General features: G+C 46.0%; 1 protein-coding gene across 7 annotated transcripts in view; it reads left to right on the top strand.

The window, feature by feature from the left end:
• Nucleotides 1-16,556, top strand: part of HDAC7 (histone deacetylase 7) — a 195,104-nt gene that overhangs the window by 140,286 nt on the left and 38,262 nt on the right. For 5 of the 7 annotated variants that reach the window (XM_088661220.1, XM_088661222.1, XM_060272132.2 and 2 more), the window contains 5 exons: nucleotides 8,917-9,019; nucleotides 11,606-11,721; nucleotides 12,851-12,973; nucleotides 14,470-14,579; nucleotides 16,124-16,246. In XM_088661220.1, the coding sequence (XP_088517346.1) occupies nucleotides 8,917-9,019; nucleotides 11,606-11,721; nucleotides 12,851-12,973; nucleotides 14,470-14,579; nucleotides 16,124-16,246 (575 nt within the window). The remainder of the gene's footprint in view (nucleotides 1-8,916; nucleotides 9,020-11,605; nucleotides 11,722-12,850; nucleotides 12,974-14,469; nucleotides 14,580-16,123; nucleotides 16,247-16,556) is intronic. The other 2 variants (XM_088661224.1, XM_088661221.1) reach the window with 1 other exon arrangement.

The following is a 16,556-nucleotide window of genomic DNA, read 5'->3' as shown; positions in this document are numbered from 1 at the left end:
ATGTAAGCATACATGATACACATCCAAAGCAGGGAGAAGTAAAACACCTCAATAATTAACCCCCTTAAAAATAGAGAGAACTAATGAAATATTAAGTTCCTACAGGTGGGTGGGAATTTTAGATCTTTTGTACTGTATAATCCTTGGGGTTAAGCTGCAACTACAAATGCAGAGGAAGGTTAAACCAGGAAACGGGGAAATGAAAAATAAGCAAACCGCCCTCCTTTTCCTCCAGTGTTGTTTTTCTCAGACCCTCCTATCACTAATTCCATCTCTTCCTGTCTGCCTGGCATGCAGGAGTCATGATAAGGCTGCCTGAACATTGCGCTAGATGTCTGCTGCTTCCCCCCACCTTTTTTTTAACGTATGGATATTGTAACAGAGCAAAAATCCCACAAGTGTTGAGAAACTTGCCTGCTTTGGCAATAGTCGTTTGCTGCCTGCAGTGATGATGTGAGGCAGATATAGCTCCCATCTGTGCTGTGTTACTCCAGCATCGCAGAGCTTGCCTAGGAACAGGTGTGGGTGTGTCAGTGCAGTACGAAATTGGAAGAGGCTTCGCAGCATGCAAAAATGTTTGGTGGCTGAGTGCCCCCCCCACCCCTTTGGCCACTAATGGATGCAGGTTTGTAAGATGCAGGACATTTCCATGTAACCAGCATGTTCCATTGGACGCATTCATCAGGGATGCAGATGGATCAGTCAAACCTAAGCTTCTTCAGCAAGGTGATAAGGGAGCTGAAAGGGTGAACTTGCTTCCCCGAAATCATCAGTCAGAAAACACCAGATCTCATTGTGTTTCGAACCAAGTTGCTTCTCGACAGCGGGTACAGTGGTACCTCAGGTTAAGAACTTAATTCGTTCCGGAGGTCCGTTCTTAACCTGAAACTGTTCTTAACCTGAGGTACCACTTTAGCTAATGGGGCCTCCCGCTGCCGCCACGCGGCCATGTTATTTCTGTTCTCATCCTGAAGCAAAGTTCTTAACCCAAGGTATTATTTCTGGGTTAGCAGAGTCTGTAACCTGAAGCGTCTGTAACCTGAAGCGTCTGTAACCTGAAGCGTCTGTAACCCGAAGCGTCTGTAACCCGAGGTACCACTGTATTAAAAATAGTGGTAGTGGTAAGAGTGGTCTCTTCAGCAGTCCCCCTTAAGCAACCATTAAGCACAGAATTCAGAGGCTCCATAGATCCCAGAACACATGAATTCTCATGCTCCTGGGAAGGGCCATAGCTTAGTGGCAGACTCCATGCTTTGTGTGCAGAAGATCCCAGATTCAACCCCAAACACCTCCAGGTGGGGGGGTGGGGGTGGGGGAGACAGGCAGTATACTGACTTTGTGAGACCTTTGCTGAGCTCCTGGAGGATTATTCTAAGGGCATTAAATGTGTCACTGGCAGTCAGGACAGTGCTATTTGTTTGTTTCTTTTTAAAAAAGATATATCTTATTGTTTAAAAACTTATAAAATGAAATACATACATATATAATTCACACCTACAAACATAAACTTCACATCACTATACCGCATAACAAAAGACGAACATAAAGAGAAGTTTTCTGTAATTTTCACACTTGTACTCTATTTATCAGATCTTAAGAATGACGTCCAATTAAACTTGCTGTATTTTAATTATTAACTTAATATTTTCGCACAGTTTGTATATACATTCCATATTTCCATCACTTAATCATCTATTTAACAATTTGTTTAACAAGGTTCAGTCTAGTTCTTTTATGTTATTATTTTTCAGATATTCTTTGAAAGCTCCCCAATCCTTATTGACTACTTATTTCATATGTCCTCTTATTCTACCTGTTGTTTTGCCAATTGCATATATTCTACCATTAAAGACTGCCAGTCTATTATATTGGGTACTGTTTTGTTTTTTCCAATTTCTCGCTATGACTGGCAGTCAGGGCAGTGCTATTTGTTTATTTCATAGCAAGAACAGGAGTAGTGATTTTCTCAGGGACCATGGCATGGGGAAAGGGGAGATTTAACCCTTTCCTCCACAACTTCAATCGCAATGGCAACCCCCCTGTGTACTGCAATTAGTGATAGGGGGAAAGCTTCCATTGGTCCTAAAGGGACCTCTTCCCATCACTACTTGCAGTGCATGGAGGGAGAGTGTGTCATTGGGACCATGGCTGTGGAGGAAAGGGTTAAACCTCCCCCTCCCCCGTGCTGTGGTCCTGATGGGGAAACAGCAACAATCAAAGAACTGAAGTTTGGGAAGGGACCACAAGGATCATCTAGTCCAACTCCCTACAATGCTGGGATTTGCAGCTGGCCCCTACAGAGATCGAACCCACAATCTTAGTGTTATCAGCACCATGCTGTTGCCAACTGAGCTAACTTGGTTGGAAGCATGTGCAGTTAGGAACTCTGTGTACATGGCACTGCAAACTAAAAAAAAACTTTCCAATACCCACTTACTGAGTTTTTTTGTCACCTCCGGGAACCCAGATTAAGCACCAAGAAAAGCTGAATTGAATGACTCGTATAAATTTGCATTAATTTAGCAGATCTTGGCCCGACTGCACTGGCTGCCAATTAGTTTCTGGGTCCCATTCAAAGTGTTGCTTTTGACCTATAAAGCCTTAAGTGGCACAGGATTGCAGTACCTGAAGGACTGCCTCTCCCCGTATAAACTGTCCTGGACTCTGCTTTCATCGTCTGAGGCCTTCTCTGTGTGCCTCCTCCAAGACAGGTCCAGAGGGTGGCAACACGAGAACGGGGCCTTCTTTAAAGTGGCTCCCAGCTTGTGGAATGCTCTCCCCAGGGAGGTTTGCCTGGCGCCTTCATTATATATATAATAAGTGCCAGGCAAAAACGTTGCTCTTCAACCAGGCCTTTGGCTGATTGATGTTCTATAGCCTTATAAATGTGTCTGTGGGAAGGCGGGGGGTTGTTTCGCTGTTTACTTATTTTCATGGTTTTTAATCCTGTATTTTACTGTGAACCACCCCAAGATCTTATGATGGAGGGTGGTATATAAATCTAATACATTGTTGTTGTTGTTTAGTCGTGTCCGACTCTTTGTGACCCCATGGACCATAGCACGCCAGGCACTCCTGTCTTGATCTAATACATAAATAAAAATAAAATAAAATTTGCAAATATCAGCTGATTTGGCATACAGTACTTCTGTTTCTGCCAAAGAAAACAGCAGAACCGTTCAGGTCACAAATACAAACAGCTAGATTTATTTAAATTTAAATTTCGGTGCTTTTAAGTACAGCTCACATTCTCATGATGCTGAATGCTGACCCCATTTGGTGATTTCTGCCTTCACAGTGTGATTAAATGAAACCTAAGGGTCTCAGCACACATTGCATTTTTTAGGCACACACCTACCTATTTGATATACACTTAAAAAGGCATAAAGGTAAAGGGACCCCTGGCCATTAGGTCCAGTCGTGACCGACTCTGGAGTTGCGGCTCTCATCTTCTCAGTTTACAGCCACAGTCTTGATACAAGAGCACAGTGCACATGAAGGTGCCCAGCCTTCCCCATCCTGGTCCCCGCCAGCTCTGTCAGACTACATCATCCCTGATCATTGACCATGCTGGCTACTGCTGATGGGTGTCATAATCCAAAACATCCGAAGAGCACCAGGCTGCGGAGACCTGGCATAGCCTATGACAAACGTTAAATTCGGGAGCACAGGAGAAATGTGAGAAACCAGAGCTCAGCATCCTGCTAGGCACCTGCTGTTCTTAGCTCAGCCAGAGCCTTCCTGGAGCACTTTGTGTTCATGCCTGCACTTCCCTCTTGGCATATAGTGGTCCAGGAGATACAAGCAATCATGTGGCAGGCTGATGCTCGGTGAAATAGGGTGTGTCAGGGTGTGTACTTGAGCAGTGTTGCAGCCCTCCATGAAGCATAGCAGTGCAAGGGAATAAATAAGCTGTGTAACTCGCCCTTGTTGCCCCGAGACAGGATATCCTGTGTCTCAAGCATTCCTGGCAGATGCCTACCCAACTGTGCCATGAAACTGCCCAGCAAAGAGATTCTGTATAGCTTCCCCTATTTGGTGACTTACTCCATTGCTGGACTACTTTAGCCCACAGCTGGTGTGTTCCTGGAATGCCACGATGGCCACTTCCCATGGCTTCCTCCTGTGATGTTCCAGTGAAGAAGGAATCCTGGAATCATGGGATGAGGTAGATTGTGGCTCTCGGGTTTGGGGGTTGGGAGCTGCTGCCATTTTTAGTACCCATGTGCTGCACCCATCCCACATGATCCCCAGCTACCCAAACTTTGTAGACTTAAGACCCAAGAAGAAGCAACCACAGCACTCCAGAAATGTGTGGACCAGGCTGAAGAGCAGCCTAGTAGCAGATAAAACTGCATGGGTTCTGGAATCTCCTTGCTAGGCAAGTTTGGGAGCCTGCCTGCGGGAATGCTTTCGCAGAGAACATGTGGCACTCCAAATGCTGCTGGACTAGAACTCCCATCGTCCTTGACCATGCTTGCTGGGGCTGATGGGAAATGGAGTTGAACAAAATCTGGAGGGCCATGGATCTACAGTCCCTGCTTTTGATACAGAAGATCAGAGTTAACTGGGACAAACCATTTGATGAGGTGCCACAGTTGTGCTGCTGGCAAGGTAGGGAGTTAGTGGCATTTCTTAATCTTTAGCCTGCTTTATCTTCCTGTAAGACTGACTCCAGCTTCTTTACATCCCCAGTGGGTGGATGAACAATTCGTCCCATGCGCTTTCTGGGTTTCTTCAAAGGATTGGCCCGTGATTCTCTTTTGAGGGCTGCATTCTCCAGGGGTCAGGGCTGATCTGTCAGGGGCTGCATGCTGGCACTTTCTGCCACCCCTCCACTGCTCCTTGCCATTCACATGAAATTTCATCCAACGGCCACATGAAGCCCACCCCCTGCTGTAATTCAGTGAAGTTAGTGCAACACCTGGATGCAGTGCGTTGGCCAGTAGTGCGGAAAAGGCCATGAGGGCAGCACTCCAGTATTTATTCTGTATTTTATTCCGTGAACCGCCTGGAGATCTTATGATGAAGGGTGGTATATAAATCAAATAAATCAATAAAAAATAAGCTGAAGTGAGTGTATGGATGGGGCCCGTGAGTTGACCAGCAGGACTATTCAGAAGCTGATGGATGAGTTTGGTGGTTGATCAGGAAAGGAAACTGGTGGATGGCCCTGCCTCAGTAGCCAGCTAATTTAGGTCTCTTGCATTTCTACGATATTTAGGTGGTTCATGTCAGTATCAACCAGGGGCACCCAATTTCTCATACTGCTGATGGCATCGGTCCTCATATGTTAACCCTTCCTGCCATCTAGCGTCCAGCTCTAGAGCTGCACCTTCCCTCTTTCACTGGCTTCTGTTTTCCCTTCCTTCAAATCACCTGTTGTCTGAAGCTTCTTCTCCCTCAGCCTCAGCCCATGTGATGAACTGCTTAATGGTCCAAGTGAGCTGCATTGCTCTTGCACTGTAAGTGTGTTCAACCCCACAGATTCTAAAATGGAGAGTAGCTGCATCTCCCACCATTTCCCAGAATACGTCTTCATACACATTGTGGTAGCCAAGTATTACCAGGAGAGAAAGCTTGTGAGGTCTGGAGCCTGCACCACTTGAACATTATAATCTCAAATGTTTTTCAGACCAAGGAATCACTTACAAAGTTACACACAACTGTTTTTGTTTTCAGATAATAACACTCAAAGCAGCCCTGCAGATCATAGGATCTGCATAAGATCCTGAGATTTTCAAAATTAGAACAATGGGCTGGCTTGCGCCCGTCTCTTCCTGGATAGATACAATTCTCCTATTTTATTTAAATTTTATTTATTGAATTGATATACCTGGGGGTCTGGTGTTTGTGTGTGTGCATCATACCATCATGTCATATAAGTTTGACCCTAAGAAGCAACACAGCATAAGTTACAGAAAAGAAAGAAAAATGCAGATTGTAGAGTCCAATCCGATATGTTGCTGCTCAGAAAGAAGTCCCATTGAGTGCAAGTTGGCATAGGGCTGCAGCCAGGATGACTCTTCCTGAGCTTTAGAAATCAGAAAGTCTATGTCTCCCTCTACAAACAGTTGCAGAAGGTTTGGGAAACTGTAGCATTGGCAAAAGAAAAAACAACTATCCATATTGTATCAAACCAAGTGAAGGGATATTTTAAGAAGAGGTTCTTTGTTCCTGGTTGAATGCCTTTTATTTATCACCAGATATTTGGTGCAAATTAAAGTTTTAACAGTCTTGTTGTAAGTCATAACAGTTTTTTGTTGAGAAACTAAACATTGTTGTATTAAAATTTTTCTTTGTCATGTGTACATCTCTTTGTTTTAATAAAAAGCATTTGGTAGTGACAGTATAGGATACATGAAAGGATACGTATTAATCTGAAATCCCTCTCTTTAGCTGAGGATGGCAGACTCTAGGGCTGTAATGTTCTTGCATTGATTATTTTTTAAAAAATCAAAAATGTAACTGTCAGAGGGTCGTCATGGGTACTCTAGGGTAACTCCGCCTGAGTCCAGTTTTTCTTCAAAGAAGTTTATTGTGCTATTTATTTACAGTGTAGAGACAGCTTAAAACATGACCTCTCATCCCGAATCAGAATCCGGCAATGGCGTACGTCTGTTCCTATGCCAGCAAAGTAGTCTGGGCACCCCAAAACACTGCCCCCTTGACCTGCGTTGTGGCGCTCTCCTTACTTCTGGCGCCGGAAGGAGTGATGCTCTTTCAGCTTCCTCCCTCAGCAGTCGGTACCCTGGCTCTGCAGCATCCCTAAGCGTATGCCTGCATCCCTCCGCCACCCCCTGAGCTTTCCCATTGTTCCTCCCTCTGATTTCTCTCCGCCTCCGAGTCTCCCCCTCCCCCTCTGGCTGCTTCAGAACCACTGGTGCTCTCTGTACTTGACGAGGTGGACGTCAGGATGATGGGGGCTGGCTCCCTGTAGGGAGTCACCCTTACAGTAACTTTAACAAATCCATACATGCCACTCATTTCACAACCACCATTGTGAGCTGGGCCAGTAATGCACCTGTTTTACACATAGGGAACTGAGGCTGAGACGGTGACCTAGGCTAGGAGGAATGTGACCTTCAGCCCCTTGGCCCAAGGCCCATGCAGTCATCCATAGCACTCTGCTGGGATGGTTTTATAGTGATTGGAAGCAGCCTACTTTCTGGCTTGCACTCACACCTCTTTGGGCACTAGAAAAGGATATTTCAAAGATCTGCTGAGAGACACCCCTGGGAATTCCTCCCAGTCACTTCCCATGCTGTGACATCAGCACCTTGAAGGTGGTGTTGTGCTAGCAGAATGGCACAGCACAGTTCCGATAGTGGAAACAGCAAGCTGGTTCTTGGGAAGGCACAGGAAGGGTGACCTCATCCAAGTTCTGAGCCTGTTTTCCCTTAAAGCAGTGTTTCTCAAACTTAGGTCCCCAGCTGTTGTTGGACCACAATTCCCATCATCTCTGACCACTGGTCCTGCTAGCCAGTGCTCCCCCCGAGTACTCAAGGGTACGCTGTGCCGGCACCTCATTTTTGTTGTGTGTGTGTTTTTGTGGCACTTACTGTAACATCTTCATGATGAGTACCAGCACCTATTTTTCTAGGGGGGGGGAGCACTAGGGATGATGGGAGGTGTAGTCAGCTGGGACCCAAGTTTGGGAAACATTGCCTTAAGATTCTAAGAACATAAAGAAAAGTCCGACCCTTCTAGTCCAACATTTCATTCTCACAGTAGCCAACCAGATGCCTGTAGGAAACCTGCAAGCAATACTACATAACATAAAAGTGCTCTAAGGTGTATGTAAGAGTGTGTGCTTTCATCCTGCTCCCTGATCTCTCATAGGTGTTCATAGAGAATCAGCACAGCCCTTGCTGTGCCTCCCACAAATTTGCCCTTCTTTGAACAGCGATGATCAAAGCAGGGTAGCTCCTGCACACAGCTGGCAACTCTTCTCTCTGATCATTATGATGTGCGAAGTAGGCATCTCTGCAGCTCTAGGTCAGAGTGCCCCCCCTTCTGCCCCCAATGCCACACCACCTGGAGCCATGTCATGAACAGTTGAGGGCTGTGGGGAGCTTGACCCTTATTCTGCTGGGCCCCACAGCCAATCGGGGAGCAGGATGGCTTTGCATTTGAGAAAAGGCCAAAGCATTTGGAGCTTCTTACTTTGGGGGGGGGTGTTTTCATGGGAGACACGGTGAAAAGTTTTGTGAATGGTGAGGATACGGGGGGTGGGATTGTGGTACAAGTTGGACAAAGCTGCTGCTGAGTGGTATAGCCATGCTGTGCAAGCAGAAGGTCTCATGTTCAGTCAATGGCATCTCCAGGTAGAACCAGAGCAGGGTGGTTCACCTTTGGCTGCCCAGATGTGGCTGGACTACAAACTCTCCCTGACCATTGGCCATGCTGACTGGGGCTGATGGGAGTTGGAGTCTAACAACATCCAGAGGTTCACAGGTTCCCCATCCTTGGTATATATACAATACAGTGGTAGGTGGGCCCATTGGTCTGAGTTGAATTAAGATGAATTCCTATGCCAAAGAGAGAAAAACTTTGTGTGTTGCTAACTTTTGCAACTTACTATCACCACATTATGAGGATTAAAGGGGGGGACATTTGCCTTCATGTCCTACCAAATGTCTCCTTTGACAAGTGAGAATGGCAAACTACTTCTTTTAAAGCACACGCTCTTCTTAAGTGAATCCATTCTTTAATTACTTATTGAAAAGCCGTAGCGTGCATTTTGAGTTTAATTGAATTCCCAATGATTTGCTGACAGCAGGTTGATACAGCCTCAGGGGTTGTGGCTTTTGCTGAAAGGAGCTGAAGTCTAATTCCAATGGGTGGCAGGTGCTAAAGATGGCGCTGAGCTGTGTCTTGGTGGCATCATCTCATGATGGTTTTTTTGCTCAACAGGTGCTGTAGCGAGTATGGTTGTGAAGCAGAAGCTGGCAGAGGTCATCCTGAAGAAACAGCAGGCCGCTCTGGAAAGGACCAATGCACCAGTCATTACATACAGGTGATCTGGTTATAGATGCATATGGGTTAATACATACATGTCTGCTGGCTGTGTCCTATGCCAGGTCTCAGTTCTTGTTAAAGCCCAAACCCCAAAGAATGTAAAACTTGGCTATTGATCTCTAGCTGGTTGAGTTGATTTTATTCCCTGGGTTTCACCCTGATTCATCCAGATGTGAGAGCCCTTGATTTACACCATTTTCACCCACAGCGTATTCTCATATCATTTTCTTCACCCATACTATGGACATTAAACCTCCATTGGCTAAAATGGACGTTCTGGATGAAGAAGAGAACCCTGCATGCTCCTGGTCCTTGGGCAAGGCCCACTGCACAAAAACCGCATTCAGGCTCTGTTCTGTGTTTAAGCAACTTGTGGACAGTGTGTGTTCCACTCCCTTCTTTAGCTGCTCCACCCTGACCTTCCCACAGTTGGGAACCCTGAATTATCAGAGTTCCCAATCGTGAGGAATAATCTAAAAAAAACCTTTCAGAGCTCCGTGCCCAAGCAGGAAAGTCAGAGGGTAGAAGGTGGGGCTGGTGCACATGCCATATGTTGCCCCCCAGCACAAGTTGCTTAAATATAGTGGTTGTAATGCCTGAATAGGGCTGTATTTCCAGGTAAACATGCATAGGATCATGCTTCATATCTTGGTTCCATGTTATTTTCTATGCACTTTGTTTTACATCTCTATAATCCTCCACCTGCTTTCTGTAGGTGTTTGGCGTGCTGGCAAAACTGAGCCAGTTCACACACCCCTGGGATCATGATTAGCCTGTCTGGCATTATACCTCCCACCTCCTGTGCTCTGGCTCTTGGCACACCATTGCCTTGCCTGGGCACATCTCCAGTGACCTGCTTTCACTTCTATTCTTACACCCTGTAATAGAGTACAGTAGTTGGCCCATTTATATTACCAGCATTCAGGGTGATGTCACAAAAGAAGCACCAGCCATATACATACCCTGTGAGTGCCTGTCATTTCTCATGGTCCTGGTTAGGAAGGTTCACGTGGAAAAAGGACTTCTGCTCCTTCTGATCTGATCTTGCCCATGGACACCATCAGAAACCTCCATCCTATTCCACTCATCCCAAATATTTCCTTTTAAAAATGTTTTATAGGTGTAGTAGCCCGTCAACCTGATGTCCTCCAGATGTTTTGGATTACAACACCATCAATTCCAGCCAGCATCACCAGTGGTCACAGATGATGGGAGTTGTAGTCCAGCAACGCCTAGAAGCCACCAGGTTGCAGAAGGCTGCTCTGCCAGTGGGTGGGTGGCAGGACTCAGGGGGCAGGCGTACTTAAGTTTTATGCATGCTAGTGCAGGAGTAATCCTCTTGAACTCAGTGGGCTTTGATCCTGAGTCCAGCTGCAGAGGTCCCTGTAGTGCTTTTTCTAAGTGCATAAACTCAGCCTTAGCAACAGTTCTGTAAGGCAGACCAGTATTCTCATCTCCTTGTTGAAAGTGGTGTGACAGAGGTACCGTTGCTGATGTCGTCCACACAAATCTCTTTTGCCCACTTCCTTCTCCAGTCAAACATGTTTGACAGGTTTTCAGAATGCACTGCCCAAGCCTACAAGACCTGTTTACCCTCCAAACCGATAAAGTCATGTCAGCCCAGTTTTTCACAAGCGCATGATGTCATAACCAGAAAGAATGCTGAAAAATTCTGCATCATTTAATTTGGTCTTCCATCCTTTTAAGTCAGAGAGAATGTGTTGAATGTTTTGGTTTGGGATGACAGAAGTATGAGAATTGAGTCAAAGGTTGTTGACCTATATCCCAAGTAGGTCTAATAAATCTGAGGCACTGATCACATGGAGAGCCCTAAAGCACCCAGCTTTCACATCTCAAATAGAATGTCAATAGTCACCCCATTATGATGTCCGAATGGGAGAATTTATGGGAAGTAAATATGAATTTCACCGTGAATTACAACATTAAGGAAAATCTGATGAAATTACAACATCAATGGTATTTAGCCCCCACCAGATTGTCAAAGATCTATAAAAATTTATCGAATGTATGTTGGAGGTGTGGGGGGGAGTAACGCTGATTTATATCATATGTGGTGGACTTTCGGGAAGATTAAAGCATTTTGGGGCCTAATATATGATGAATTGAAGAAAATGTTGGGTATCACATTTCTTAAAAGACCAGAGGCTTTCTTGTTAAGTATGGTAGGAAAGGACATTCCAAGCTCAGCGAAGGAAATTTTTCTTTATGCAACAGCGGCGGCCAGATCATTGGTGGCTAAGAGATGGAAGGAACAGGAGGTTCCCACAGTAATCGACTGGCAGGGTAAAATGCAGGAATTAGTAGAAATGGCATACTTAACAAATTGCTTGAGAGGCAAGTCTACGGAGAAATTTACGAAAAAATGGGATAGGTGCAAATCATACGTACAAAGGTATAGCAAAGGTTCATTGTCTATTGAAGCTTTTGATTGACCTTGGAGAATGGACGAGCTGAGGTGAGATTTGAAGTGCAAACTTCCTTCCTGGCTCCTCATTCCCTTAACCACAATGTGGCTCAGGTCAAGCCGAGTCAGCAGCAAAGCTCTCGCTTCTCCTCCATGCAGATCTTTGGAACCGATGGAACATGAAGGCCCATCCAACCCTGCCCTCCCCAGTTTCTTTCCTCCTGTCTCCAACAGCTCCGGAGACTCCCCAGAGCACTTTCCACTGAGGAAAACAGGTGAGGGCGGAGAGCAGTGTCAGAGAGCATTTTTGTGGGGTTTGCCAGGTGAACCAGGGAAGGGCAAGGAGGGCAGGCCTGCCAACCTTGGTCTGATCTGCAGAAACCTGGTTTTCCTGGCCTGGAAAGGAATGTGATCAACTGCTTATCTGTGAGACACATAGCTGCTGGGTTAATCATTCACTCATTCATATTTTTGTCTGCTGCTTTTCCACACACAGAGATTATGCTCAAAGTGGCTTACAAAGAAGAAAACGGGGCTGTACAAAAACAATGTCATAATTAGGGAGACTCAAGGGTAACAGGCAGGAAGCATTAGAGAAATTCCAGCTGCACTGGAAGTTTAGAACAATCGGGTGAAAGCCTGGAAGTCTCTTAAGGCAGTGTTTCTCAACCAGTGTGCCTCCAGATGTTTTGGGACTACAACTCCCATCATCCCTAGCTAGCACGACCAGTGGTCAGGAATGATGGGAGTTGTAGTCTCAAAACATCTGGAGGCACACTGGTTGAGAAACACTGTCTTAAGGTGTGTGCACCAGCAAATTTTCATGCAGTCTCATGCAGGCTAGCTTCAGAGGGGGAGATGAGAAGCAGGGTCTCCCCACCACCTCTGCTGAGAGGGTAGATCCTTTGGCCTCCTCACCCCTTCAGCCTAGTAATAATGATAAGGGTGATGACAGTAAGAATCACAGAGTCAAATAATTGTAGAGTTAGAAGGGACCCCAAGAGTCACCTAGTTCAGCCCCTGCAATGCAGGAATCTTAGCTAAAGCATCCATGACAGATGACCATTCAATGTGAAAAGAGATGAGATGATATGAGAAATGGGATTGTGCTGTTGTGCTGTGTGCAGATGTTGCCTATCATCATTCATTCATTCATTCATTCATTCCACCTTATGGCATACATTTGGACGCTCTGCCTCAGAGACTAGCAGAGGTCCTGAGATTTGGGCTGACCTTGGTTCCCCCAGCCCTGCATCTTCACCATTGTGGAGTTGGGGAGGTTCTCATCCCCAACCCTTGTGCTGAGCCTGCCTTGCCAGAGCAAAGGCTCACTGGCCAGTGCACTTCCTGACCTCCAGCTGCCAAACATGGTGGTTCTCACCTTCTTTCCTGAATTTGCTTCAGCATCTGAACCCAACCTGAAGTTGCGCTACAAGACCAAGAAGGCTGGCGAGCGGCGCAAAAACCCACTGATGCGCAAGGAGAGTGCACCCCCTTCCTTGAAGAGGCGCCCGGCAGAAGCCATTGGTAAGATGGGAACCTGGAAAGGGTTTGATGGGTGTGATCTTGCTTTGGAGCATCCATTGCCATGAGGATGCTCCGGTGTTCCACGGATTTCCTGGTTCAGAGGATTAACTGCCATTGTTGGGAATGCAGCGGGACCATAGTTTGTGACGCAGCTGAGCGAAGAACGAGCTTATTTGTGAGGAAGCCCACATTCAGTCAGCTGAGATGAGCCCATTTGAAACAGAGGTCTGGGGAGCTTGCTCACCCCAAGCTTAGCTTCCCCCTTCATTTCAGTGCCAGTGAATATGGGAGCTCCTGATACTTTGTGTAGCTGACAGGTCACAAGCTGTGCAGGCTTGCCTTACAACAGTCCAGTGTGGTTGTGGTCAGAGTTAACCAGGATGCACAAATAATGAGTGTGGATCCTGGTGTCGCCCATAAGGGAGAAGTATCAAATTTATTATTATTATTTATTAAATTTAATTATTATTTATTTGAGTTATTCAATGCCCCTTTCGTCCAAGGATCACAGGGTGGTTTATGATAGGACAACACAAAAGTATACAACATAGTTACAAGCAAAAACAATAACCCGCACAACACAGTTATTTTTATTTATTAAATGAAAAGCTCAGCGGAATCCAAAATATTCCAATCAGAAAAGAATCCTGTAAGGCGAGAGGGAACCTTAAAAGAAAGAAACACCCCAAGGAGGACTGAGCTATGGAATACTGTTGGGATTTGGCTGCAAACTTGGGAATCTGGGACAGAATGAAGTATTCTGGGGAAAGAAATGGCTTATAAGATGGAAAGGTTGTATACTCCATGCAGCTGGCTATAGGTATCACATATCATGTGCATCTGTTTGCACAGGGGAATGACACTTTCTGAATGTGTTCTGTCCTGGTTGAAACCATTTTACTTGTTTGATCATTGTAACTCTTCCACGTTTTTATAATTGCATACCATATTGTCATAACCCACCCTGGGACAGTATGATAAAAGGTGAGTAAGAAATCTGAAAAATAAACAAAATAGAACCTGCTTAAGATCATGGTGAACCTGCATGATTGGTTCACCATACCTGTGTGGCATGAACCAAGGATGAGAAATCTGTCCCCCTCTAAGTACCACTCCCATCATCGGTGACCATTGGGCATGCTGGCTGGGGCTGATGGGAGCTGAGAGTCATGCAACGACTGGTGGACCACAGGTTCCCCATACCTGATCATGACCGCATCCAAGACTTACGGCAGGCATCCCCAAACTGTGGCCCTCCAGATGTTTTGGACTACAATTCCCATCTTCCCCCACCACTGGTCCTGTTAGCTAGGGATCATGGGAGTCGTAGGCCAAAACATCTGGAGGCCCGCCGTTTGGGGGTGCCTGACTTACGGCATTCCTCCAGTAATCTGCAAGTCTCCCATGACTGTGTACCTGAGCATTCTCTTTCCCCTTCCTTTGCTTGTCCTGGTCTTGTTGTAGCCAAAGCTGTGCATGTTCTTTCTCACCTGCAGATTCATCTCCCAGCAGCAGCAGCACCCCAGTGTCTGGGTGCAGTTCACCCAATGACAGCCTGGTGCCAGAGCACGGAGCCCTGCCAGCCGCGCCAGGGGCTGCACAAGAGGTATGGACCCTGTAGGACTGGAGACTTGAGTCTGTGATTGGTCCTGTGGGATCAGTAAGCCAAGAAAACCGGCAGGAAGAGCAGGTTTCTTAGGCCCTGCTCTGCACCCACCTATCCAACCAGGATCACACAAAAAGGCAGTTGTGTCTTGTAACACACAAACACCTTTCCAGCTGCCTTTTGATCATTTTAATTCTAGTAAGAATGGCTCCATTTCACTCCCTCTTCAGCCCCTTCTCCCCACACAAAAGCTTCCAATCTTCTCTAAGCTTTACAACATTCACCCTATAATTGAGGGTTATTTGCACTACGATTTGGCAAATTTTGAGTCCATTGCAAAAAATGTCCTTTTCACCACTGTGCCGCTTCCAGCAGGCCCATTTGCTAAGCTGTTTTTTCTGTTTGGTTTTATCTACTGCTTTTTTTCTTTCTTTTTAAAGGAATCATTATTTATTTATTTATTTATTTATTTATTTACTTATTTTTGAAGAAGGGCCATAACACAGTTGCTGAGCATATACAGTGGTGCCTCGCTAGACGAATTTATAACGAAAAATTTGTCTAGTGAATCCCATAGGAATGCATTGGTGTTTTTTTTAATTCTTTTTGCCCATAGGAACGCATTAATTGAATTTCAATGCATTCCTATGGGAAACCGCAATTCACTAGACGAATTTTTCATAAAACGAATTTGTCTAGCGAGGCAACCTCCGCTCGAAAAATCATTTCGTTAAGCGGAAATTTCGTTAAGCAGGGCATTTGTTAAGTGAGGCACCACTGTATTTAAAAGCAGACGGTCTCAGATTCAGTCCCCTGTATCTTCAGATCGGGTGGGGCAAAGTGTCCCTGCCTGGAACCAGCAAAGCCCCTGCCTTTCAACTGTAGAATTGTAGACAATACTGAGTTACATAGACCAACCTGTGGTGCGACTCCACTTAAGGCAGTTTCCTATGTTAATAAGTTATTGCCAGTGGCTTTTTTTGTGGTTGTAGAGCCCCTTTATTAGAAAATTGGGGCAGAAAGGCATAAATAAGGCAACTTTCTTCTGCTTTTGCGACACCAAAGTGGTTGAAAAATGGAGCGTTGGAAAGTGCGTAAATGTGTTGCTCTTCTACATACGGTTGGATGCACATTCCCATACGGAAACATGTCATTGTGCAGATCCATTTTCTTTTGCTGGTCCTACTTTGTAATATGTGGCAGAATCAGGGTGGACGGGCATCAATGGGTGGAACCTGAGATTCAAACAAGATCAAAGCCAGGTTCCACCAGCAATGTCTGCTGAGGATCTCCTGCAGACGGAGGATTCTGGGAAGTGTTCTCACAAGCACACATGATTCATGCAGATGGGAAGGACCAGCCTGTCTGTCAGAGGGCCTACATAACCTGAGCAGATCTCCCAGAATCCTCTCCGCCATGCAGTGGTTCTATGGCAGAAGAGCAACAATGGAGTTGCTTGGCGACAGCTCATGCGTCCCCTTGAGCCCAGAAGCTTGAAAGCCGCTGGAGTGGATTGATTTTCCCACCCACTGTCTTTAATGCAGACACCCCTTGCTCAGCGCCTGAGAATGCAGGAGAGCTCATTGGCTCAGTTTGGTCTTCAGACCACTGGCTCCCTCCCAGCGCTCACCCTTGGACTTCCGACCACTTCTGCAGCGTCTGCCAGGGTATGTCTAGAGGGGCTGTGGCGAGGGGACAAGCATGATAGAAGCTTCTGGAGTCACCTGGGTTGGTTGCGGTGGGAAACAGAAAGCTGAGCTAGATGGTCTGTAGTTCAGCGGTAGAGCATCTGCTTTGCATGCAGAAGGTTCAGTCCCTGGCATCTCCAGGCTGGGGGAGGGGGGAACCCTTCCTCAATTTGTGGTGAGCTGCTGCTGGTCAGTGTAGACAAGGCTGAGCTACATGGACCAATGGTTAAAGCAGCTTCCTGTTTTCCTCTAGGCCAGGCTTCCTCAAACTCGGCCCTCCAGATGTTTT

The sequence above is a fragment of the Zootoca vivipara genome, chromosome 2, assembly GCF_965207765.1.
Source record: "Zootoca vivipara chromosome 2, rZooViv2.hap1.1, whole genome shotgun sequence".
NCBI lineage: Eukaryota > Metazoa > Chordata > Lepidosauria > Squamata > Lacertidae > Zootoca > Zootoca vivipara.
The sequence above is the reverse complement of the archived record's forward strand: the minus strand, read 5'-3'. Positions and strand labels throughout refer to the sequence as shown.